The 27,553-nt window shown below is 39.7% G+C and overlaps 1 protein-coding gene across 1 annotated transcript in view; it reads left to right on the top strand.

Moving 5' to 3' along the window:
- npr2 (natriuretic peptide receptor 2) overlaps positions 1-27,553 on the top strand; it is a gene marked incomplete at its 5' end in the record, with an annotated part of 73,388 nt that overhangs the window by 17,492 nt on the left and 28,343 nt on the right. The window contains 4 exons of the mRNA XM_083895453.1: positions 3,944-4,038; positions 8,270-8,405; positions 12,712-12,796; positions 25,065-25,185. Of these exons, the coding sequence (XP_083751579.1) occupies positions 3,944-4,038; positions 8,270-8,405; positions 12,712-12,796; positions 25,065-25,185 (437 nt within the window). The remainder of the gene's footprint in view (positions 1-3,943; positions 4,039-8,269; positions 8,406-12,711; positions 12,797-25,064; positions 25,186-27,553) is intronic.

The raw sequence follows: 27,553 nt of genomic DNA on the forward strand, positions 1-27,553 counted from the left end.
AACATCCTGTTTCGGTGCACACCTAGCATAAATCTGCAGCTTTAGGGTCACGGCGGCCATTTTGTTTTGTGAACTCTGGCAAGCAGATTTTGAAAAAACTTAACTTGCGACTCGTTGATGAGAATTTATTACCGCTATAACTACGATCGGAGTGAAACGACCTCACACACACACGTACCAAAACCCTTACTGCTAACAGGAAGTTAGCTAAAGGTTTAGCCAAAATACACATTTCCTGACAACAACAACAAAAACACCATGTACCAGGCACAGAAAAACATAGAAAGTAGAGTTGGGAGTTGTGCGAGTGGCTAACATCCTGTTTCGGTGCACACCTAGCATACATCTGCAGCTTTAGGGTCACGGCAGCCATTTTGTTTTGTGATCTCTGGCAAGCAGATTTTGAAAAAACTTAACTTGCGACTCGTTGATGAGAATTTATTACCACTATAACTACGATTGGAGTGAAACGACCTCACACACACACACACACACACACACACACACACACACCAAAACCCTTACTGCTAACAGGAAGTTAGCTAAAGGCTTAGCCAAAATACACATTTCCCGACAACAACAACAAAAACACCATGTACCAGGCACAGAAAAACAAGTAGAGTTGGGAGTTGTGCGAGTGGCTAACATCCTGTTTCGGTGTACACCTAGCATAAATCTGCAGCTTTCGGGTCACGGCGGCCATTTTGTTTTGTGAACTCTGGCAAGCAGATTTGAAATAACTTAACTTACGACTCGTTGATGAGAATTTATTACCGCTATAACTACGATCGGAGTGAAACGACCTCACACACACACGTACCAAAACCCTTACTGCTAACAGGAAGTTAGCTAAAGGTTTAGCCAAAATACACATTTCCTGACAACAACAACAAAAACACCATGTACCAGGCACAGAAAAACATAGAAAGTAGAGTTGGGAGTTGTGCGAGTGGCTAACATCCTGTTTCGGTGCACACCTAGCATAAATCTGCAGCTTTAGGGTCACGGCAGCCATTTTGTTTTGTGATCTCTGGCAAGCAGATTTTGAAAAAACTTAACTTGCGACTCGTTGATGAGAATTTATTACCGCTATAACTACGATTGGAGTGAAACGACATCTCACACACACACACACACATACCAAAACCCTTACTGCTAACAGGAAGTTAGCTAAAGGCTTAGCCAAAATACACATTTCCAAGGAAAACACCATGTGCAACCCGTGGTCGCTCGGCAGCTGAGACTCTACCGACTGCAATGATTGGTAGACGGCGGTAGGTGGCGCCACATGACGCCAAAACATGATTTCAAAACATAAACATGATTTGCAGTCTGCAAAATATATATTTTTTAATGCAAATATTTTGTCTGTACTGTTGTTGTTGGTGAGTTCAGTTTGTTATATGAACATTATTCCTGAGTCTCTGTGACATATTAGGAGGATTTTATGGCTTTAGTTGCTTTAGATTTATTACATAATGCACCTTTAAAGTCTGGCTAATGCTATTTTTTACCGCTTCGCGTACACACTCTGTGTGTGTGTGTGTGCAATAATATGAACTCCATGCTGATTAATGTAAGTGCAGATGCTTCACCTAGCGTTGAAAAGGCTCATTAGTCAGAGAACAAAGCTCTCCAGTGAAGCCTGTTGTCAGATAAGTGACTGATGTTCGCCAAATAAAAACAACAAAAAAATCCGACACGATGATAATTACAGTGTCATCGAACACAATTATCGCACGACTCTGCAGTTAGCGGCGACGCTCGCACACGTCTGTGTTTACGCTGCCGTCCGTCACAGGAAACACAACAAAGGTGTGTTTTTGTGGAGGGTTGTTGTCTCCATGACGAGAGGGAAAATAAAAGATCCTGTTTTTTTTTTTTTAAATCAAGGCTGGAATGGAAGCCTTCAAGGCATGAATTCATTTGTGTTGTTGTCAGGAAATGTGTACTTTGGCTAAACCTTTAGCCAACTTCCTGTTAGCAGTGAGGGTTTTGCTGTGTGTGTGTGTGTGTGTGAGGTCTTTGAACTCCAATTGTAGTTAAAAAAAAATGTTCATTAACGAGTCGGAAGTTAGTTTTTTTTTTTCAAACGCTGCTTGTCAGAGTTCACAAAACAAAATGGCTGCCGTGACCCTAAGGCTAGCTTTATGCAACAACGCTCCTGGGTGAAATGCAAAAAAATGAAGCCGCCCTCCAGAGCGGAAATCTTAAAAACGCTCCGCCGTCGCGTTCCCGTCTAAAGGGTTGAAAGCGCTAAAGTGCGCTCCTAGCTGCTCATGCTAGCTATCCTCGCGTACCCGTTGACGTCAGATCCGCGTGCAGTACAGACAAACAACAACAAACAGCTCGGATTATAATCCATCAGTCGGACATTTAAGTCGCCTTTAGCTGCTACTTTGCGCTACTAGAGAGAAGTAGAAGAAGGAAGTTTCAACGCTCCTGCGCCGCTGGTGTTGTTGTGTCACAGTGCCACCTAGCGACCTGGCATGCATACTACATCAAATTTCACACACTTGCGTCACCGTGTGCAGGCAGATTTCCACCCAAAGACGCTCGTCTAAACGCGGAATAAAAAGTGGGAACGCACAAAACGCCACTTTTGCGGTTTGCGTTCAGATCGTTGTCGTGTAAAGCTAGCCTAAAGCTGTAGTTTTGTGCTAGCTTTACACCGGAACAGGATTTTAGTCACTTCACAAAAGATTCACCGAATAAAACCTACTTAAAGACTATGTTTGCGACGCTATCTCACAGTTCCACAAGTTTTTCCGACTGGAATCAGAGTAAAAGTCGCTCCCTCACTCGCTCACACCAAAGTCCATGGAGAAAATCAATGATTTTACACCAATACAAACAGGAAGTGTTGATCCACTGCTGCCAAACTGCCATTAGTTTGTGCCGATGTGTTATAATGTCAATTTATTCAATTCAGTTGTTTGTTTGGTTTCACCTAAGTGACACAAACTTGCTAAATGAGGAAGCCGTCGAGCAGCAGCTCCTGTGTTAATGTGAGCTAAAAATGCTAATTTTCTCTATGGACTTTAGTGTGAGCGAGTGAGTTTTACTAAGTTTAGTTACCAGTTTCCAACAACAAAAAAATACCATGTACCGGGCACAGAAAAACAAGTAGAGTTGGGAGTTGTGCGAGTGGCTAACATCCTGTTTCGGTGTACACCAAATATACAGCTTTTGGGTCAGGGCAGCCATTTTGTTTTGTGATCTCTGGCAAGCAGATTTTGAAAAAACTTAACTTGCGACTCGTTAATGAGAATTTATTACCGCTATAACGACAATTGGAGTGAAACGACCTCACACACACACACAAATACCAAAACCCTTACTGCTAACAGGAAGTTAGCTAAAGGTTTAGCCAAAATACGCATTTCCTGACAAAAACAAAAAAAATACCATGTACCAGGCACAGAAAAACAAGTAGAGTTGAGAGTCGTGCTCGAACTGTATAATGGAACAACCTGAATTGTCCCTTTAATGGCTGCTAATGGAGTTCTCGACGACACAGAAAGAACTCGGGACACTCGTTAGCTCGCGCTAATGTTCTAAAAAAGGTGGCACTTTCAGGTCTTCAGGCTTTCATCATTCGCTCTGTTTTGAATGAATTCATTAGAAAGTGCAGTCGGTGTGCGAGCAAAGTGAATCTGATGCTCTGATCCTGTGTCTGAACATCTTGAACCAGTCTGGAACAAAGTCAAACGCCGTCTTTTTCTTTGTCTCTTGCAACAAAAAAAACAAACAAAAAAACAAAAATCTGTTTCTCGTTAATGCACAAAGTGAAAGGACGACGAATCCACGAGTTCACGATGATGCAACGCGGACGACAGAGGGAAAAAAAACACCTGAGTCGTCTTATCTGAGAAAGAATGGCAGCAGATAAATTAAGTAAAAATATGATGTTTAAAAAACGTGTTATTGTTTAAATTTTTAGGAGTGACGGGACTCGTGACCACGGATCACAAAAACGCCCGGGACATTGACGTCGACCTGTGGGCGATGACCGACCAGGAGACGGGGGAGTACGGGGTGAGTCATGTGTTCACTGTGGGATGTGGGGGCTTCACAAAGGTACGAACACCGTGTTCCAGTTGTACTCAGAGGTTGTAATTTCCCAGTTAGGAGTGGGAGGTTTGAACTGGAGCGCCCCCTGCAGTTGTAACGCTGAGTCATCGTGGTCTGTCCCAAACATTTACATTTTATTTGAGCGTTTCTGTCCTCTTTAATGTGATAATGTGATTATTAAATGGACAAAAATTAGCCCGCTAGTTAGCAACCTAGCTATAATGCTAACATAATACCACACTTGTGAAGGACTATGTAGCTATGTGGAAATGTTGCTAGCTACGGTGTATGTATGAAATACTATGTTATGTTTTTACCAAATGGACAGACAAAATTAGCTTACTAGTTAGCAAACCTAGCTATAATTCACTTGTGAAGGACTATGGAGTTATGTAGACATTTCATTTAAACACCACGTTATGTGATGATTAAATGGACAAAATTAGCTTTCTAGTTCGCAACTTAGCTATAATGCTAACATATATAACCACATTTGTGAAAGATAGCTATGTGGAAGTGTTGCTTGCTACGGTGTAATCGTGTAGGAAATACCATGTTATGTTTTTACCAAATGGACAAAATTAGCTTACTAGTTAGCAAACCTAGCTATAATTAACTTGTGAAGGACTATGTGGACATGTTACAATGGTGTTTTCATTGAAACACCATGCAATGTGATTATTAAATGGACAGAATTAGCTTGCTAGTTCACAACCTAGCTATAATGCTAACACATATAACCACTGTATAACCACACTTGTGAAGGACTGTGTAGCGGCGTAATCGTGAATGAAATACCATGTTATGTTTTTACCAAATGGACAAAATTAGCTCGCTAGTTAGCAAACCTAGCTTTTATGCTAACATTAACCACTACTACACTTGTGAAGGACTATGGAGTTATGTGGACGTGTTGCTATGGCGTTATCATGTTTGAAATGCCATGTTATGTTTTGACCGAATGGATAACATTAGCTTGCCGAGTAGCAAACCTAGCTATGATGCTAACATTAACCACTGTATAACTATACTTCTGAAGGACTATGGAGTTATGTGGACGTGTTGCTGTGTAACTACACTTGTGAAGGATTATGTAGTTGGACGCAAACCTATCGTGTGCTAGCAGCTGTTAGCAATACAGCTAAAGAGCTCTGTCACCAGATCCCATTGACAAAAACGCTTATTTTTTTTATATTTTTTTTAATCTCACAGTGATTTCTTCCATTCATGTAATTAGACCATCTGGGTTTTTCTAATGCTGTTTATTTGTGTGCGGTTTGTGAGAGAAGAAGAAAACGACTTCCAGACATGTTAGCGCTCATGACTGTGGTCGCGATTACATAAGAGCTAATAACATGTTCAGTCTTTATCGTCGTCGGCTCCTCTGGGGATTTTTATTGATACGTTTTTTTAATGCAGTTTAATTGTGAAAATGAGTGCACACACACACACACACACTCCAATTAATTTGTTTTAACGGGAAATTAATTGAAATTGTTTTCGGGGGGGGGGGGGGGGACAACGAGTGAGTTTTAAAGCCTCAAAGTGTTTGTTTTCTGTTTGAGACGATAATATTCTGCAGTCCAGACGTCTCTAATGATACCGTGGATAAAAACCTCAACATATTTGTGTACGTTCTGCGAAGAAGAAGAAGAAGAAGAAGAAGAAGAAGAGTTTCCTTCACAACATTTGATTTCCATACGTGGCGTTCCCCCCCCTCGAGAGTCTATCAGCGTGACTTCCTGCTCGCATTAACCCTCGTCTTTATCTGAATTGGTCGATTCTTATGGACGATTGGCTTCGTGCAAAAAAAACAACAACAACAACAACGTCCCGGGAAGGTTTCGTCTTTCAGTGAAGGATGAACGCGATGCTGCGTTTGATGATATTTGTAACCCGACACAGAAACATGTGACAGATCCGAGCTTCTACGATCAAAACAGGATATTTGTCCGTCACATTAACTCCGTCTAATGTTCTTCCTGTTTATTATTATTCCATTATACTTTGATTTCAGATAAAAACAACATGTTTAGTTTAGTTTAAAGATGTGATCTTTTATTTTTCATGTCTAGAAAGACTGACAAGGTTACAGAATTCACCTTTATTGACCCTTTTTCCCTGTTCTGAATTTCAACACAATAACATAACACAAAATAAACAACAAAATAATAATAATTTCCGCTGAAGAAGTCGGTGTTTTTGTATGATTTTATGCCTTTAAAGTTGACTTTTATATTGATAATTCAGACGTTATTGTTATGTTTTGTTTTGTTATGTAGCTCCTAGCATCAAAACAACAACGCTATTGTGCCTGGATTTGGTAGCTGCTCACGTCAAACGCTAATTCCATTGCATACGGCTGTACTGTATTTGCTAGCTTCAAACCCATATTCTTTAGCATCTGGCTTCAGGAGCTGCTAATGTCAGTTGCTAGTGCCTTAGCATCTGGCTTCAGGAGCTGCTAATGTCAGTTGCTAGTGCCTTACCATCTGGGAAACTTTGATGCTACAATCTCTGGCTAGCAGCTACATTAGCCAGTCGCTATGGCATTAGTGTTTGATGTTAGCAGCTACAGTAGCCAGACGCTATGGCATTAGTGTTTGAAGTTAGCAGCTACAGTAGCCAGACGCTATGGCATTAGTGTTTGACGTTAGCAGCTAGGGTAGGCAGTCGCTATGGCATAAGTGTTTGATGTTAGCAGCTATGGTAGGCAGTCGCTATGGCATTAGTGTTTGATGTTAGCAGCCACGGTAGCCAGACGCTATGGCATTTGTGTTTGATGTTAGCAGCCGCGGTAGCCAGACGCTATGGCATTAGTGTTTGATGTTAGCAGCTACAGTAGCCAGATGCTATGGCATTAGTGTTTGATGTTAGCAGCTACAGTAGCCAGATGCCATAGCAATAGTGTTTGATGTTAGCAGCTATGGTAGCCAGATGCTATAGCATTAGTGTTTGATGTTAGCAGCTATGGTAGCCAGATGCTATAGCATTAGTGTTTGATGTTAGCAGCTACGGTAGCCAGACGCTATGGCATTAGTGTTTGATGTTAGCAGCTACAGTAGCTAGACGCTATGGCATTAGTGTTTGATGTTAGCAGCTACGGTAGCCAGATGCTATGGCATTAGTGTTTGATGTTAGCAGCTACAGTAGCCAGACGCTATGGCATTAGTTTTTGATGTTAGCAGCTACGGTAGCCAGACGCTATGGCATTAGTGTTTGATGTTAGCAGCTACGGTAGGCAGTCGCTATGGCATTAGTGTTTGATGTTAGCAGCTATGGTAGCCAGTTGCTGAAATAGTTTTCGCTGAAGTTGATATTTTTATATGATTTTATGCCTCAAAAGTTGACTTTTATGATGTTATTGTTATGTTTTCGACACAAAAACACAACTTTCTTGGACTCTGGTCCCCACAGACGCACACAAACCAGTGTGTGTGTGTGTGTGTGTGTGTCAGAGTGGAAAATGATTGTCTTACATTTTAAACCTCACTTTTAAACACTTAGCGACTCTTTTTCCCTGTGAGGTGAGATATTTTTATCCCTTTACAGGCACTTAAAGCTTAATTTAAAATATATATATATAAAGCAGCGCTCATTAAACAGCACAGGACAGTGGCTCCTTTCATAAAAACCAGGGTTAATAAAGACGTCGTTATCGAATACCGAGCGCTCTTAAATGTTTTCTCGGTAAAAAAAAAAAAGAAGAGAAAAAAAAAAAAAATCCGCCCCTGCATCGTCGCCTGAAGGATATTCTGAGTAAAGATTTTTAGCGAGAAGCCGAGTAAACACAGCCCACGTCCACACGAAAAACACACGAGATTCTATTTCAGACGGCGTCTGCGCCGCTCGCCGTCGCAATCCTGCGCTGTTGTGATGACCTCCCTCTGTGGGGGGTGAAGGTCCTCAGAGGAGGAGGAGGAGGAGGAGGAGGAGGTGGAGGTGAAAACATGGAGACTCTGCCGGGTCGCAAACGCAAACGCCAGAGTCCTGTTTCACAGCAGGAAACCACAGATGCCGCTAGTTAAAGCTCGACCCGTCAAAATAAAGCTCGCATGCCTACGCCGGTTCATCCGCTCCGCGATTAGCTTGTGTGTTTTTGTTTGTTTGTTTGTTTTAAATAAAAAAAATAACTGTGAAATACAAGAATGTTAGCGTTAAAAAGAATGAACAAATTTTTCCTCTGTGTCGGCAGATCGTGGCGTTCTACAACGGCACCAACAAGGAGATCGTCTGGTCGCAGACGGAGAGGATCCACTGGCCCAGCGGGGGTCCGCCGCTGGACAACCCTCCCTGCGTCTTCTCCAAGGACGACCCCTCCTGCAACGATGGTACGACCCATTTCCTCTGTTCTGTCACTGCCGTGAGCGTAGCCATCTTCAACTTGACATGTCCGGTTGTGTTCGTCCCGCATGCTAGCATAAATTTGACATAAACTAAACTCCTTCATGTGAGGACACCTCACTAGCTGTAGATGCTAAGATGCTAGTAGCCAGCCTTGACTTAAGCAGCGACTGTAGCCCGATGTCCTGGTGTTTTGACTTTATTAGCTACTGTAGCAGCCCTAACCTAACCCTAACCCTAACCCATTCACCGTTTCATTTTAGCCGCTACGTAACGACTTGCTAATTCCATTGCATATGGCTAGTGTATTTGCTAGCTTCAAACCCATATTCCTTAGCATCTGGCTTCTGGAGCTGCTAATGTCAGTTGCTATTGCCTTAGCGTCTGGCTTCAGGAGCTGCTAATGTCAGTTGCTAATGCCTTAGCATCTGGCTTCAGGAGCTGCTAATGTCAGTTGCTAATGCTTTACCATCTGGGAAACTGTGATGCTACAATCTCTGGCTAACAGCTACAGTAGCCAGGTGCTATGGCATTAGTGTTTGACGTTAGCAGCTACAGTAGCCAGACGCTATGGCATTAGTGTTTGACGTTAGCAGCTACAGTAGGCAGACGCTATGGTATCAGTGTTGGATGTTAGCAGCTATGGTAGCCAGACGCTATGGCATTAGTGTTTAATGTTAGCAGCTACATTAGCCAGATGCTATAGCATTAGTGTTTGATGTTAGCAGCTACAGTAGGCAGTCGCTATGGCATTAGTGTTTAATGTTAGCAGCTACATTAGCCAGATGCTATAGCATTAGTGTTTGATGTTAGCAGCTACAGTAGGCAGTCGCTATGGTATCAGTGTTTGATGTTAGCAGCTACAGTAGCCAGATGCTATGGTATTAGTGTTTGATGTTAGCAGCTACAGTAGCCAAAAGCTATGGCATTAGTGTTAGCAGCTATAGTTACCAGGTGCTATGGCATTACACTAATGCCATAGCATCTGGCTAACAGCTACAGCTACAGCTAGCTGTTGTGAGGTCTTGAAAATGTGTGCGATTAAAAAACATGGCTACAACCTACTGGTGAATAAGGGAACTGCATGTATTTTAATATCATGAACCACAGCCATGTTCGTCAGTGTTTTATTTCCACTTCTTTATCTCTCCTCCACACCCTGTCGTATTTTAATGTTGATGATGTTTTGACAATTATAACTCCCTTTTTTTCTTTTTTATATAAATAATTCATATTTCATCTAATTTCTTTGCCTCAATGAGGCGTAAAAAAAGAGAAGAAAAAAGCAGCATTTTCAGGAGTGATGATGGGAGTGAAAGATAAGTGCTGCAGCTGCTCTGTATGAACCAGTGTGAGTGACACTTTTACAAACTGTGGAGGAAAATCACCGCCGTTATAAACGTATTCTGGCAGACGGAGGCGATCGCGAGGAGAGTAAATCTGAGCCAGCCCCAAAAAAACATCAGAATAATTCACACAGACCAGAGCCTCGATGTTGACTTCTTCCTCTTTCTTCCAGCTCCAAAGACAACGAACGCTCCATTTCATTTTTTTTTGTTTTATCGTCAGCTGACATTTTCCCACCATGTGTTGACAACACAAAAAACGCACAATATCGATCACACGGACGTTCAGCGTCATAACAACAGAAAAAAATAATAAATAAAACAGAAAAAATGCCAAACTTGGCATTTGTTCGCTTTGATTCACGACTGTTTATCACTTTATGTCACCGTTAGACAGCGTTTTCCAACACTAAACTCAAAAAAAGGTTTTAACTCTCCCTGCACCAAACCCCATAGAGAAAATCGTCGTTTTTTTTTAGCTCACAGGAAACACAGGAGCTGCTGGTCCTCTGCTGCCTCGTGTGGTCGCTTTGTGCCACCGAGGTGAATCCGAACGAAGGTTTTCAGACACAGAACGTCACAAAATAAGACATTTGAAGTCACTCGCGGAGGCAGCAGTGGATCGACAACTGCCGCGTGCCGTGATGTGCTGTTTGTTAAAATCGCTGATTTTCTCTATGGGGTTTGGTGCAGGGAGAGTGAGTGTTTTACAAAGCAAGACAAACTTCAGTTTTTCAGGAGAAATATGTGATTTAACAGTGAGGAAAACGTTTAAATACAAGCTTTTCTTTGTTGAAAGTCATTAAAAAATAACTTTTGCATTGCTAAGTTGCATTTTGGGGTGCAGAAGTGGCTCTTTTAGTGATATTTTTCTCGCATTTCTGCCGATATCTCTGGCATTTCTTGCCCAAACGACGCTAAATTTGTCACGGCACGCGGCGCTAACCTTCGTAAACCGCCTGTCAAATGTTTGTCACTTTATGTCACTGTTAAACGGCTTTTTCCAACACTAAACTCAAGTTTTTACTCTCCCTGCACCAAACCCCATAGAGAAAATCGTCGTTTTTTTTAGCTCACGGGAAACACAGGAGCTGCTGGTCCTCTGCTGCCTCGTGTGGACAGTTTGTGTAACTTAAGTAAGTCCGAACTAAGAATTTCAAAAGCTGAATTCACAACAATAAGACATATTAACTTACTAATCGAGGCAGAAGTGGATCAACAACTGCCGCTTGCCGTGATGTGCTGTTTGTTAAAATCGCTGATTTTCTCTATGGGGTTTGGTGCAGGGAGAGTGAGCGATTTACAATATGTGGTTTACGTGAGGAAAAAGCACCACAAATGTGACCGTGGGACTATTAATTCGTTTCATTACAACCTTTTCTTTGTTGAAAGTCATTAAAAACAACTTTTGCGTCGCTAATTTGCATTTTGGGGTTGCAGAAGTGGCTTGTTTGGTGATATATCCGTCGCATTTCTGCCGATATCTCTGGCATTTCTCACCCCAAACGACGCCAAATTTGTCACGGCACGCGGCGCTAACCTTCGTAAACCACCTGCCAAATGTTTGTCACTTTATGGCACCGTTAGACAGCGTTTTCCAACACTAAACTCAAGTTATTACTCTCCCTGCACCAAACCCCATAGAGAAAATCGTCGTTTTTTAGCTCACGGGGAACACAGCAGCTGCTGGTCCTCTGCTGCCTCGTGTGGTCACTTTGTGTAACTTAAGTAAGTCCGAACTAAGAATTTCAAAAGCCGAATTCACAACAATAAGACATATTAACTTACTAATGGAGGCAGAAGTGGATCGACAACTGCCGCTTGCCGTGATGTGCTGTTTGTTAAAATCGCTGATTTTCTCTATGGGGTTTGGTGCAGGGAGAGTGAGTGTTTTACAAAGCAAGACAAACTTCAGTTTTTCAGGTGAAATATGTGATTTAACAGTGAGGAAAAGTTTAAATACAAGCTTTTCTTTGTTCGCAGTCATTAAAAACAACTTTTGCGTTGCTAATTTGCATCGGGGGGTGCAGAAGTGGCTCTTTTAGTGCTATTTTTGTCGCATTTCTGCCGATATCTCTTGCATTTCTTGCCCAAACGACGCTAAATTTGTCACGGCACGCGGCGCTAACCTTCGTAAACCGCCTGTCAAATGTTTATCACTTTATGTCACCGTGAGACAGCTTTTTCCAACACTAAACTCAAGTTATTACTCTCCCTGCACCAAACCCCATAGAGAAAATCGTCGTTTTTTAGCTCACGGGGAACACAGCAGCTGCTGGTCCTCTGCTGCCTCGTGTGGTCAGTTTGTGTAACTTAAGTAAGTCCGAAACTAAGAATTTCAAAAGCCGAATTCACAACAATAAGACATATTAACTTACTAATGGAGGCAGAAGTGGATCGACAACTGCCGTGTGCCCGGATGTGCTGTTTGTTAAAATCGCTGATTTTCTCTATGGGGTTTGGTGCAGGGAGAGTGAGCGGTTTGCAAAGCAAGACAAACTTCAGTTTCCAGGTGAAATATGTGGTTTAAGTGAGGAAAAAGCACCTCAAATGTTTCATTACAACCTTTTCTATGTTTAAAGTCCTCAAAAACAACTTTTGCGTTGCTAATTTGCAAGAGTACGATCGGGGGGTTGCAGAAGTGGCTCGTTTGGTGATATATCTGTCGCATTTCTGCCGATATCTCTTGCAATTCTCGCCCAAACGACGCTAAATTTGGCACGGCACGCGGCGCTAACCTTAGTAAACCACCTGCCAAACATGGAGCATGTGCAGCGAACCGTTGGACAGTTATGGGATAATCAGACACATGCCTGAATAGTCTCCATGTTGGCGTCTAAATGAAGCCCAGAGTCCTGCTGCTGCTGCTGCTGCTGCTGCTGCTGCTGCTGCTGTTTCACCTGAATGAACGAGTGAAACATCCCTCTCTCTTTCTCCCCGTTTCCAGATCATCTCCCCGTGCTCGGGATCGTCGCCGTGGGCTCCGGCTTGGCGCTCATCATCTTCGGCATCTCCAGTTTCCTCATATACAGGTGAGTTTGAAGAAGAGGCTTCTGTTGCTCAAACGGCAAAAAAAACTTTCTTTTCAACTTTCTGTGAGGGAGTGAGTGAGAGAGTGAGGGATGTATTTGAAGAAGGATTTATGGCTGCTGCTGCTGCTGTAGGTGCCACAGTGTGGTATTTACACGATTGTTGCCACAGAAACAGGCTCAGCAGGTGACAGCGTTTAAAGCAGCGCTGGAGTTTGCGTTTAAGCTGCCAACTGAGCTCATTCACTGGCCCCAGAGCAGCCAGCTCTCATTTAAACGTTCGTTAGCGTCATTTACTCTGCTTTAAAACGGTGCCGCTCTTTAAAATTCTCACGCCGCTCATGTCGAGTCGAGTGGAAAACAGTCAGTCAAGGTGTTTTCTGTGTGTTTGTTTGTTTGTGTGTTTGTTTGTTTGTGCGCTCGTGCGTGTTTTGGCTCGTGGATCCAAACAAACGTGGAGTAAAGCGCTGTCCGCGGTGCTGAAACAACGCCGGATCAATACACCGTTGGCTACGTCGCATTTACGTATCAGACGAGCACTTACACACGTTAGCTATTCGTTTTTATTTAGAAACACTTTTGGATTTTTTGAAAAACATACACAGCAGCATCAAGAGGGTAACTTTTCACGCGAGTAATAGACCGACAATTGTCGCTACATCCCATCGTACTACTGGTAGTTGAGCCGGTTAAAATGTAAACAAATAACGCAAACGCTAACTAGGGACGGGAATTACACGGCATTTTGAGAGTTGACTGTCGAGGTTTAGTGTCAAATTTTGTCTAGTTTTCTTTTTTTGCGGGGGGTGGAAACTATTCTTCACTGTAACTAATTAATTTTAAGCTCAAAAACATGGCTGTACTGTCCAATATTGACCATCAAAGCAGCGCTAATAAAAACGAGCGGAAAATGATTTGGTGACCCCCAGAAATCATCAAAAAACGATCAAAAACTATGTATTTTAGTGCATGAATCAGCTAGAAAAACATTTGTTTCTCATCTATAAGACTCTGAAATGTTGATAAAGTGTACGATATATTTTTTAATGATATTTATTAGCTGAGCCTTTAGCCTGAGAGGCTAAATTTGAAAAATAAATCCTTATTCTCCCTTCAATATCCACCGTGTTTATTTATATAGGTTTCAAAATGAAATAATTACGCCGATATTGGTATCGGTATCTGAATTGGTATCGGTCCGATACTGGCCAAAATCACCGGATTGGAGAAAAGAGACGATCTGAATTGTCCCTTTAATACACACAATGTTTATTTATATAAGTTTTTAAATGAAATAATTAATCCAAACCTATACTTGGTATCGGTATCTGTGTCAGTATCGGTCCGATACTGGCCAAAATCACCAAATGGGATATCAGAAAGAGAAAATCTGAACTGTCCCTTTAATACACACAATATTTATTTATATAGGTTTTAAAATTAAATAATTAAGCCAAACTGATACTTGGTATCTGTATTGATATCAGTATCAGTATCGGTCCAATACTGGCCAAAATCACTGAATGGCATGTCAGAATGAGAAAATCTGAACAATCCCTTTAATATCCACCATGTTTATTTATATAGGTTTTAAAATGAAATAATTAAGCCGGACCACTACTTGGTATCTGTACTGGTATCGGTATCTGTGTTGGTATCGGTCCGATACTGGCCAAAATCACCAAATGGTATATCAGAAAGAGAAAATCTGAACTGTCCCTTTAATATCCACCATTTTTATTTATATACGTTTTAAAATGAAATAATTAATCCAAACCGATACTTAGTATCTGTATCGGTATCGATATCATTATCAGTATCGGTCTGATACTGGCCTGAATCACTGGAATCACATGGATGTTTTATAGCTCTGTTCTGGGGATTTTGGTCGCTCAAATGTAATTTAAAACAGATTTAATTTCACTAACACACTCCGCACGCATGTGTTCTAGATTAAGGCTGTTTTAATTACAGGAGTAATTATACGGGAGATTATTATCACGACTAAACCAAGAAGAAGAAAAAAATAATGACTTCTCTCAACCTTTGTCTTCGTGTTAGCGGTTTTTTTTTCCCCCTTTAACTGAGTCGACTTAACAGGAGGTTGTTTTAAAAGCGTTGACAGCTCTGACTAACACAGTCACACTGGTAATCTGATGGTTAATCTGATGGTTAATCTGATTAACTTTTCCAATACTGACCATTATTAACACACACAAGTGTTAATCACCAGCCGATCACAGTGGATTTTGATCAGAAGAACGGTGGAGGAGCGACGACGGAGCGGCTGTCCACCCGAGGTAAATCCAACACCTTTATAACCTCCACCATCTTCATCTTCTCTTCAAATAACTCACAGATTATTATTAATACAACGCCTAGATTATGTCTATTGATTCTTAAGAATAACATGAATTATCCCCCATCTTTTATTTCCCAGCTGGCAGTGCAGCCTGGTCTCCTGACCAGCTAGTTTTCCTGGACTTTTGGCCGGTAAGTTTGATAGAAATGTTTATTGAATAAATAAATAAATAAATAAATAAATAAATAAATAAATAAATGAATCCAAAGGGATCCGAGTGAAACCTTTGGTGGCGACGAGGATCTATTTCTGTCCCAACAGGGAAAACTCTGTGATGCATTTCTGACCCACACTTTCTGACTCTCTGGCCTCGTCCGACTATGTTTAGATTCCAGCGTTTACATCAATGGCAGTTTTATATTTAAGCGCGAGGCCTTTTCTCACACTCACACAGACACACACAACACACACACTCACACACACTCACACGTTTGCCTTTTATTAGCGTTTGAGTCGACTTTTCGCTCTCCAAGGCCACGCGGCTGCAAACGTTTAAGGGGGGAAAAAAAACAGGAAAATAAGGATTTTTTTCCTCTATAATCTGTTAGCGAGCTAACATTTGTGTTTTTAGCATAGATAGATAGATATATAGATTCTGGTGTTTGTCTCCGTGCGGATGATATTACAATGTTTTGAGGAGAAACCATAACCTTCTCCAATTAGCCCTAAATCAGGGACTTATAGATAGATAGATAGATAGATAGATAGATAGATAGATAGATAGATAGATAGATAGATAGATAGATAGATAGATAGATAGATAGATAGATAGATAGATGCTAGCTAGCAAAAATAGAAAGAAAGAAAAAAGAAAGACATAAAACTGGGATGTTTGTGTTATTACTTTTAGCTAGTTAACTGTTGTGTTGTTAGCTAGCAAAGAAAGAAAGAAAACAAAACTGGGTAATTTATGTTAGCTACTTAATGTATTGCTAGCATAGATAGATAGGAACAGGACTTTACTAAATAACAAGGATGGGGGGAAGATAATGTCTGAAATTAAAATTCTGATGTTTGTCTCTATGCAGACGATATTACAATATTTTGAGGAGAAACCATAACCTTCCCCAAGCCCTAAATCAGGGACTTATAGATAGATAGATAGATAGATAGATAGATGCTAGCTTTGTGTTGCTAGCCAGAAAAGATAGAAAGAAAGGAAGAAAGAAAGAAAACAGGGATGTTTGTGTTATTACTTTTAGCTAGTTAACTGATGTGTTGTTAGCTAGCAAAGAAAGAAAGAAAACAAAACTGAATTTTATGAAATTCTAAATCAGGGACTTATAGACAGATAGATAGATGTTAGCTTTGTGTTGCAAACTAGCAAAGATAGAAAGAAAGAAAGAAAGAAAACTGGGATGTTTGTGTTATTACTGTTAGCTAGTTAACTGTTGTGTCGTTAGCTAGCAAAGAAAGAAAGAAAACAAAACTGGTGTATTTATTTTAGCTAGTTAACGTTTGTAGATGTAGGTAATTTATGTTAGCTAGTTAATGTATTGCTAGCATAGATGGATAAGGAACAGGACTTTACTAAACCTAACAACAAGGATGAAGGGAAGATGATGTCTGACAAACAACGCACCACGATTCAAAGTGTGTTGTTCAAGGTTTGTGGCAGAATTGGAGCGAGATTAACATCCTGATGTTTGTCTCTATATGCAGACGATATTACGATGTTTTGAGGAGAAACCATAACCTTTTCCAAGCCATAAATCAGGGACTTATAGATAGATAGATAGATAGATAGATAGATAGATAGATAGATAGATAGATAGATAGATAGATAGATAGATAGATAGATAGATAGATAGATAGATAGATAGATAGATGCTAGCTTTGTGTTGCTAGCCAGTAAAGATAGAAAGAAAGGAAGAAAACTGGGATGTTTGTGTTATTACTTTTAGCTAGTTAACTGATGTGTTGTTAGCTAGCAAAGACAGAAAGAAAACAAAACTGCATTTCTGAAATTCTAAACCAGGGACTTGTAGATATAGATCTATCGATAGATAGATAGATAGATAGATAGATAGATAGATAGATAGATAGATAGATAGATAGATAGATAGATAGATAGATAGATAGATAGATAGATGTTAGCTTTGTGTTGCTAGCTAGCAAAGATAGAAAGAAAACAAAACTGCATTTCTGAAATTCTAAACCAGGGACTTGTAGATATAGATCTATCGATAGATACATAGATAGATAGATAGATAGATAGATAGATAGATAGATAGATAGATAGATAGATAGATAGATAGATAGATAGATAGATAGATAGATAGATAGATAGATAGATGTTAGCTTTGTGTTGCTAGCTAGCAAAGATAGAAAAAAGGAAGAAAGAGAAAACTGGGATGTTTGTGTTATTACTTTTAGCGAGTTAACTGTTGTGTTGTTAGCTAGCAAAGAAAGAAGGAAAACAAAACGGGTGTTTTTCTTTTAGCCAGGTAACGTTTGTAGATTGTAAAAAGAAAGAAAGAACAAAAGCAAAACTGGGGGATTTATGTTAGCTAGTTAATCTGTTGCTAGCATAGACAGACATTCATAAACTCAACTCCCAAATAGCAGCAAATGTTTTACTTTATTCACAAAAAAGACAATGTTCAGATTCCAGCGTTTACATCAATAGCAGTTTTATATTGAAGCGCGAGGCCGTTTCTCACACACACACACACACACACTCACACGTTGCCTTTTATTAGCGCCTGAGTCGACTTCTCGCTCTCCAAGGCCGCGCGGCTGCAAACGTTTAAGGGGGGAAAAAAAGCATAAAAATGTGGATTTTTTCCCCTCTTCTCCTCTGTGACAGCTCCGTTTGATAGCGAAGGCTAACAAATTGCTTCCTGTTTTGGCAGACAGCCGTCACTGATGGACAGCGAGGGAGACGGCGGCGCTGTTTTACAGCCGTCCTGAAGATCAAGCAGCTGCTGAAAGGCCTCCATGTTCAGCACTTGACCTACAAAAACACCACTAAACCTTTAAAACACTTTGGAGTTTTGTCACTGTGACTTTGTTTTTCCTCGATCCTCAGATCAAACTGTCAATATGTATGTTTTTTTTATATCAAGTCTATTCTTATATTCTATTCTTATATGACAGATAATTCTATTTTTTATTAAGAAAATATAGTAAATGTTCTATTAATTACACTGAAAAAGAAAATGGGGAAAAATAAATACTTGAATTGGGAACCTGAATTAAGTTAATTCTTTAATTTAGCTTGGATTAACTCGATTAGTAACTCAAAAGTCAACTGTTTATTAACTTTTATTAATATTCTGTGTTACCAATTGAAGTATTTGTTTTTCTTTTTTTCAGTGTATATATTTGCTGCTGATTATGTATTTTTTTAAACATGTAAGAAGCTATTTTAATACTCAGATTAACTCAACATATTTTGGGGGTCAAATGTGGGATTATATGTGTTTCACCAGGCAGAACAAACAATTTAATCTGCGGTGAAACAAAAAAAAAAAAGTCATAACCTGTGAAATTATTGTTGTATTTTTGTATAACAAACGGGTGGAGGGTTGAATATTTTACTGTGATAGAGTCTTGTATAACACAGAAAAGTACACAACGTTGAATAAATAAGTAAACCTGTGTATTGAGTCTGTGTCGTTGTGTGGTTTTGTGGTGATACAAAAAACGCACTGCGTGAAAAATCACTTAAAGTTAAACCTGTGAAGGACTCACTGAACGTGGATTAAACAAAGGAGAAGCATGAAAAATATGACATAAAACATGAGCCCTTCAAAAAGAAAAGGTAACTTTTCACCTGAAAATAGTTTTATTTTGATTTATTTATTTATTTTTTAAAAACATATTGAAGGGATTACATGACAAACTAAGTGTAGAGAGAGAGAGAAAATAAAACTGGGATAGTTCTGTTATTACTGTTAGCTAGTTAGCAACTACTGTTGCGTTGGTAGAGCTAGCAAAGAAAGTAAACAAGTGGGGGGTTTTCTGTTAGCTAGTTAATGTTTGCTAGCATAGATAGATAGATAGATAGATAGATAGATAGATAGATAGATAGATAGATAGATAGATAGATTAAAGAAAGTAAAAAGAGAGATGAAAAAAAGAAAACAAAACTGGGGTATTTCTTTTAGCTAGTTCACTGATGTGTTGTTGGAGCTAGCTAAGAAAGAAAGAAAACAACTAGGGAATTTCTGTTAGCATTTGGATGGAGATAGATAGATAGATAGATAGATAGATAGATAGATAGATAGATAGATAGATAGATAGATAGATAGATAGATAGATAGATTAAAGAAAGTAAAGAGAGAGGAAAAGAACAACAAAACTGGGGTACTTCTTTTAGCTAGTTAACTGATGTGTTGTTAGCTAGCTAAGAAAGAAAGAAAACAACGAGGGAATTTCTGTTAGCATTTGGATGGAGCAAGTTACTGTATTGCTAGCATAGATAGATAGATAGATAGATAGATAGATAGATAGATAGATAGATAGATAGATAGATAGATAGATAGATAGATAGATAGATAGATAGATAGATAGATTTCAAGAAAGTAAAGAGAGAGAGAGAAAGAACAACAAAACTGGGGTATTTCTTTTAGCTAGTTAACTGATGTGTTGTTAGAGCTAGCAAAGAAAGAAAGAAAACAAGTGGGGGATTTCTGTTAGCTAGTTAATGTTTGCTAGCATAGATAGATAGATAGATAGATAGATAGATAGATAGATAGATAGATAGATAGATAGATAGATAGATAGATAGATAGATAGATAGATAGATAGATAGATAGATAGATAGATAGATAGATAGATAGATTAAAGAAAGTAAAAAGAGAGAGAAAAAGAAAACAAAACTGGGGTATTTCTTTTAGCTAGTTAATGTTTGTATTGCTAGCAAAGATAGATAGATAGATAGATAGATAGATAGATAGATAGATAGATAGATAGATAGATAGATAGATAGATAGATAGATAGATAGATAGATAGATAGATAGATAGAATAAAGAAAGTAAAAAGAGAGAGAAAAAGAAAACACAACTGGGGTATTACTTTTAGCTAGTTAACTGTTGTGTTGTTAGCTCAAACAAAGAAAGAAAACAAGTGGGGGATTTCTGTTAGCTAGTTAATGTTTGCTAGCATAAATAGATAGACAGCATAAGCTCTCAAATAGCAGCAAAATGTTTTAGTTTATCCACAAAAAAGGTCTACAAGTGAACTAAAAATGATAAATACGATATAATATTATTGTTGCTGAGGTGTGAGTGAACTGAACCATGTGGATGCTTCACGTGCAGCTGCAGCAGTAGCAGCAGCAGTAGCAGCATTAGCGGCCGCTCTGTTGTTTTAATAGAAGGGTTGGTCCTGCAGAGGTATTCACATGTGGGTCTGATGAAACAATAGGCCCAGTGTGGAGCCCCACACTTTGGCCCTCTGGCTGCCAGAGGGTCTCTCCGTAACGAGGCTCTCTAAATAGAAAAATACCTTTTTTGGGAGGAGGGGTGGTGGGTGGTGGTGGTGGGGGGGCCAGGTTTAACGGTGTTTCCTGTTCTGAACACACACACACACACACACACACACACGCACACATGGAGCGGAGTATTTGTAGCACACAAACAAACACAAACGAATCAGAGTCACCGTTACGTTTCTGGGTCCAGCGACAAAAAAAAAAAAAAAAAAATCGAGGTTAACAAAATAAAGGAAAACAGGTGACGTTTGAGCGCCGGAGAAAAAGACTCAAACCCGCGTACGCTGCAATAATTTCCTGCTGCCACCTGGAAGTGCTTTACACCTTTTAGACGGGGCTGGAATGTGTGCGCCCTGCTCGTGTTTCAAACACACAATGTAAAAAAAAAACACACACTCTCTGTTTTCCACTGCGACTGATTTTGTTTCAGAAAATCATTTTCTTGTCGTCATTTTTTTTTTTACGGCTAACGCAAAAGTCCAACTCGGTCGATTTAAGAACCAAAGTGTTTATTTTATCGGATTAATTAGCCGTGACCTATTTAAACTCCACTTTGACCTTGCGACGACGACGACGACAACAACAACGTACGGACGTAATTACGCCCACCCTGGTAGAGACGTTAAAGCCAAACACGTGTTTGTCGTTATTGAGCGATCGTTTCCCTCGTTATCTTTCCACATGGTGTAAATCAAATGATTTGAGAGATTTAATTAGAATTCTGCACCTCCTCTCGTCTGGTTTTAGCTTTTGAGGAAATCTGGCTGCCAGCGGAGGAAAAACACATTTTAACCACTCGACAATAAATAACAGTTGGACAAAACCCACAGCAGCAGATATCTTAAGAATATTTTCACTGCTGTATTTCACCATTAAAATGTTGCCAAATCCCATAGAGAAAAGCAGCGATTTTAGCTAACGCTGACACAGGAGCCGCTGGTTCCGCTGCTGCCTCTTGTGGTCAGTTTGTGTCACTGAGATTAAGCTGAACAAAAGGATTTAAAACCCAGAAATCACAAAACAACACATTTGAACTTCGACAACTACCGTGTGCTACGGGGGTATTTATTTTAGCTAGTTAACGGATGTGTTGTTGGAGCTAGCAAAGAAAGAAAGAAAACCACAGGGGGGTTTCCGTTAGCTGGTTAACGTTTGCTAGCATAGATAGATAGATAGATAGATAGATAGATAGATAGATAGATAGATAGATAGATAGATAGATAGATAGATAGATAGATAGATAGATAGATAGATAGATAGATCAAAAACTAAACTGGGGGATTTATGTTAGCTAGTTAATGTATTGCTAGCATAGATAGATAGATAGATAGATAGATAGATAGATAGATAGATAGATAGATAGATAGATAGATAGATAGATAGAAAACTAAACTGGGGTATTTCTTTTAGCTAGTTACTGTATTGCCAGCATAGATAGATAGATAGATAGATAGATAGATAGATAGATAGATAGATAGATAGATAGATAGATAGATAGATAGATAGATAGATAGATAGATAGATAGATAGAAAACTAAACTGGGGTATTTCTTTTAGCTAGTTACTGTATTGCTAGCATAGATAGATAGATAGATAGATAGATAGATAGATAGATAGATAGATAGATAGATAGATAGATAGATAGATAGATAGATAGATAGATAGATAGATAGAGAAAACTAAACTGGGGGATTTATGTTAGCTAGTTACTGTACGGCTAGCATAGATAGATAGATAGATAGATAGATAGATAGATAGATAGATAGATAGATAGATAGATAGATAGATAGATAGATAGATAGATAGATAGATAGATAGAGAAAACTAAACTGGGGGATTTATGTTAGCTAGTTACTGTACGGCTAGCATAGATAGATAGATAGATAGATAGATAGATAGATAGATAGATAGATAGATAGATAGATAGATAGATAGATAGATAGATAGATAGATAGATAGATAGATAGATAGATAGATAGATAGATAGATAGATAGATAGATAGATAGATAGATAGAAAGAAAGAAAGAAAGAAAACTAAACTGGGGGATTTATGTTAGCTAGTTACTGTATTGCTAGCATAGATAGATAGATAGATAGATAGATAGATAGATAGATAGATAGATAGATAGATAGATAGATAGATAGATAGATAGATAGATAGATAGATAGATAGATAGATAGATAGATAGATAGATAGATAGGGAGAAAACAAAACTGGGGGATTTATGTTAGCTAGTTAATGTATAGCTAACAAACAACGTACCATGATTCAAAGTGTTCAAACTTCAGATTCTTGTTAATAAAGGTGTTCTAACAGCAACAATAAGTAAAGAATATATTATTTATATATTGTAGAGTTTGTATTGTGAGTTAGATGGAATTTGTTTGTGTACTGCACCAAATCCCATAAAGAAAATCAGCGAAATTAGCTCACGTTGACACACGAGGTCTAACAGCAACATTAAGTAACACATATATTATTTATATGTTGTAGAATTATCTGTTTTACTTCAGTGCATTGAGTTAAATCATGTATATTCATGTTTATCTGTGCAACTTTTTAATGAGAGTTTTGTTATAGCAAGGTGAGGACGCCTGAGTCAGTGGTTTAAAAAAAAATGAAATAAAAAATAAAGGTTGTGGGAGTGAAAACTGATTCTAATCTTTATCAGGGTTGTTTCTTTTTTTATTCTGCTGAACAAATAACTGCAGTGACTCATCAGAAAAACTCGACAGTATTTATTTAAAGTCAAACATTTGCGTCAGATGCACAGAACGCCGTGTTTAAAAGCTAATGAGATGGTATTTTTTAAGGCCAATTTGAATTTTCAGCAACGTCTCTATTTACATGGGAGTCACTGATTAAACTGCAGGAAGGTCTTTACTGCGAAAACCATGTTTGTGTGTTTGAAAGAAAGAACCCTTTGTCCCGGCCTTTAAAAATATTCACCTTTAAAAAAAAAAAAAATGTTTCAGCCTTCGCCAAAGTTCAATAAGCAGAGCGTAATTACGTCGCCACGGAGTTAAAATCTAATAAAACGCAAACGCGCGTTAAGTGCGTCGACACAGTCAGGAAATACCTCCAGGAAAAGACGGAGATTAAAATGTAACTGAAGCAAACGACGCAATTAGCTGTTAGCATAAGGTTCAATCTCCTCAAAGTCAAACGACCCGAGGGGCCGATGAGCGCCTCAGTCTGGTCAAAACAACTGTTACGTTAAAATGATAACATAATATTCCATAAGCTGAATATCGCAATTAAGAAAATTCATCATGACATTTCACAGATTTCAAAGTAAAAGTGTTTGTTTCGATGTATATGTAAGGTTATGTAATTATAACACTAAAGTACAAATTATTGCTAGCAAGTGGCGCGCCGCATGTAATCGACCGGTGGGCCACGTGGGGACCGCGGGCCACAGGTTTGACACCTTAAAATAATTCCTCACAGCATAAAATTAATTATTTTATAAAATTAATGCTATATATAATATATTATATAGTATCATATTCTGTCTTTCTTACTGTTAGCTAGTTAAACTGTTGTGTTGTTATAGCTAGCAAAGAAAGTAAACAACTGGGGGTTAGCGAGTTAACGTTTGTGATAGATAGATAGATAGATAGATAGATAGATAGATAGATAGATAGATAGATAGATAGATAGATAGATAGATAGATAGATAGATAGATAGATAGATAGATAGATAGATAGATAGATAGATAGATAGATAGATAGAGAAAAAAAGAAAATACAGCTGGGGTTTCTTTTAGCTAGTTAACTGTTGTGTTGTTAGAGCTAGAAAACAAGTGGAGGATTTCTGTTAGCTAGTTAACGTTTGCTGGCAAAGATAGATAGGTAGATAGATAGATAGATAGATAGATAGATAGATAGATAGATAGATAGATAGATAGATAGATAGATAGATAGATAGATAGATAGATAGATAGATAGATAGATAGATAGATGTTGTGTTGTTAGAGCTAGCAATGAAAGAAAGAAAACAAGTGGGGGATTTCTGTTAGCTAGTTAACAGTTGTATTGCTAGCATAGATAGATAGATAGATAGAAAGATAGATAGATAGATAGATAGATAGATAGATAGATAGATAGATAGATAGATAGATAGATAGATAGATAGATAGATAGATAGATAGATAGATAGATAGATAGATGGGGGATTTCTGTTAGCTAGTTAACGTTTGCTAGCATAGATAGATAGATCGATAGACAGACATGCAACAGCATAAACTCCCAAATAGCATCAGAATTTTTTCGTTTTTCCACAAAAAAAGTCTATCTGGTCTAACTGTAATTATAACACTAAACTAAAAACTTATTGCTAGCAAGTGGCGGGCCGCATGTAATCGCCTGGCGGGCCACATGTGGTCCACGCGCCACAGGTTTGACACCTCTGTTTGTTTGTCCCAGTGTTCTTCATGTGACATTGTCGTGATTGTTTTCCCCAGGAAACTGAAGCTGGAGAAGGAGTTGGCCGGGATGTTGTGGAGGATTCGCTGGGAGGACCTTCAGTTCGAGAGTCCCAACAAGTATCACAAGCGGGCCGGGAGTCGCCTCACCCTCTCACAGGTACGCACACGTTCACCCCCAGTCGGTGACGCATTATTTTTTTTCCTTTTCACAAAAGCGTCGTAGGAGACGAATATTATTTGGCAGATTTTTTTTCTCTAGTCGAGCTGTTTTTCGCAGCGTTACGGAAAGTGCAAACGCGGACACGACTCCACCCGGCCGCCTCAATCAGAGTCCCAGATTCATGTCGGAGTGAGTTAACGTGAGAGCGCAGCAGTCGACACTCATAATTCATTCATAAGGAGACAGTGGGAGAAGATCTTAAGTTATTTTATAAACATCTCACTCTCCCCGCACCAAACCCCATAGAAAAAAATCAGCGATTTTAACATCACAGCTCGCAGGAGTTCACAGGAGCTGTTGATCCACTGCTGCCTCCGTCGCTAAGCTCAAATATCTTATTTTGTCAATTCGGCTTTTGAAAATCCTCAGTGACACAAAGTGACCACACGAGGCAGCAGAGGTCCAGCAGCTCCTGTGTCTCTGTGAGCTAAAAACGATGATTTTCTCTACGGACTTTGGTGCAGGGAGAGAACGCGGTTCATAAAGTGTCGTTAAGTGGCTTTAATATTGTTTTTCTTTCTCTGCCTCGTCCAAAAAATGCGTTTTAAACAAATTTTATACAATTACACATTGATCACTGCCCCCCCCCCCCCCCCCCCCGCGCGGCGCTGACCTCCACGAACCGACCCCGCGAACGTGCTCGTAGCCCTGTCGCTGACGGATTAATCCATTAGCGACAACCGTAAACACGACGGCGTCGATTCTTTTCGTCGTAATTCCCGAGCTCTGCGTCGCCGGCACAGCCTCGCGTGGGATTAACGCGCGGATTACGCGATGCGGCGGCGTGTGCCAGACAGGAAACGCTCACACAGAACTGATGATCAGTCTCAGGACGACGACGACGATGATGATGATGATTAGACCCGCTAGGATTTGAGGAAAAGCTAATTGGTCACGTCTGAAGTTTTCTGGTGTTTACACACTGATGCTGCTGCTGCTGCTGCTGCTGCTGCCGTATTAAAAATGCAGTGTGTGGTTTTTCTCAGAAGCAGCAGAGCTTCAGCAGCGAGACGCTCCGTCCAAATCGTCCAAATCGCTTTTTTGTTAGTTTACACATTCCTGAGAGCCTGAGAACTGCGTGCGGTGGAAGACGCTTATTAAACGATTGTTAAAATAAGCTCTCACCAGGCCGCCGCCGCCGCCGCCGCCGCCGCCGCGTATGTGTACGTATGAAATTCCGTCGTCGTGTCTTTCGTGGAGTGTCGGGTTTCTTCACCAGGGGGCGCTCCACCCATATCTGTAGCTATATTTAGATATCTAAACACGTGTCGTATGTTCACGACACGTCTGTATCTCAACATAACAAAAGTGTTTTTCTGACTGGAAACTCAAGTTTGTAAACCCACTCGCTCTCCCTGCACCAAACCCCATAGAGAAAATCGGCGATTTTAGCTCACGTCGACACAGGAGCTGCTGGTCCGCTGCTGCCTCGTGTGGTCACTGAGGTCTATGATGTTAAATCGTTGATTTTCTCTATGGGGTTTGGTGCAGGGAGAGTGAGCGGTGCACAAATGGGCGCAAAATGACGGTCCTGGTTCATAAAGACAGCTAAAGTCTCAGATATCTTAAGAATATGTTCACTGCTTTATCTCACCATTATATAACAACAAGCGATTTTATCTCACGTTGACACAGGAGCTGCTGGTCCACTGCTGCCTCGTGTGGTCACTTTGTGTCACTGCGGTCAATCTGAATAAAGGATTTTATACAGAAATGACAAAAATAACACATTTGAACTTAATATCGTAGGCAGCTGTGGATCAACAACTCCTGTGTGCTGTGATGTTAAATCGTTGATTTTCTCTATGGGGTTTGGTGCAGGGAGAGTGAGCGGTGCACAAATGGGCGCAAAATGACTGTCCTGGTTCATAAAGACAGCTAAAGTCTCAGATATCTTAAGAATATGTTCACTGCTTTATGTCACCATTATATAACAACAAGCGATTTTATCTCACGTTGACACAGGAGCTGCTGGTCCACTGCTGCCTCGTGTGGTCACTGAGGTCTATGATGTTAAATCGTTGATTTTCTCTATGGGGTTTGGTGCAGGGAGAGTGAGCGGTGCACAAATGGGCGCAAAATGACGGTCCTGGTTCATAAAGACAGCTAAAGTCTCAGATATCTTAAGAATATGTTCACTGCTTTATCTCACCATTATATAACAACAAGCGATTTTATCTCACGTTGACACAGGAGCTGCTGGTCCACTGCTGCCTCGTGTGGTCACTTTGTGTCACTGCGGTCAATCTGAATGAAGGATTTCAATCAGAAATGATAAAAAATAAGACATTTGAACTTAATATCG

This window comes from Microchirus variegatus (assembly GCF_963457635.1).
Source record: "Microchirus variegatus genome assembly, chromosome: 1".
NCBI lineage: Eukaryota > Metazoa > Chordata > Actinopteri > Pleuronectiformes > Soleidae > Microchirus > Microchirus variegatus.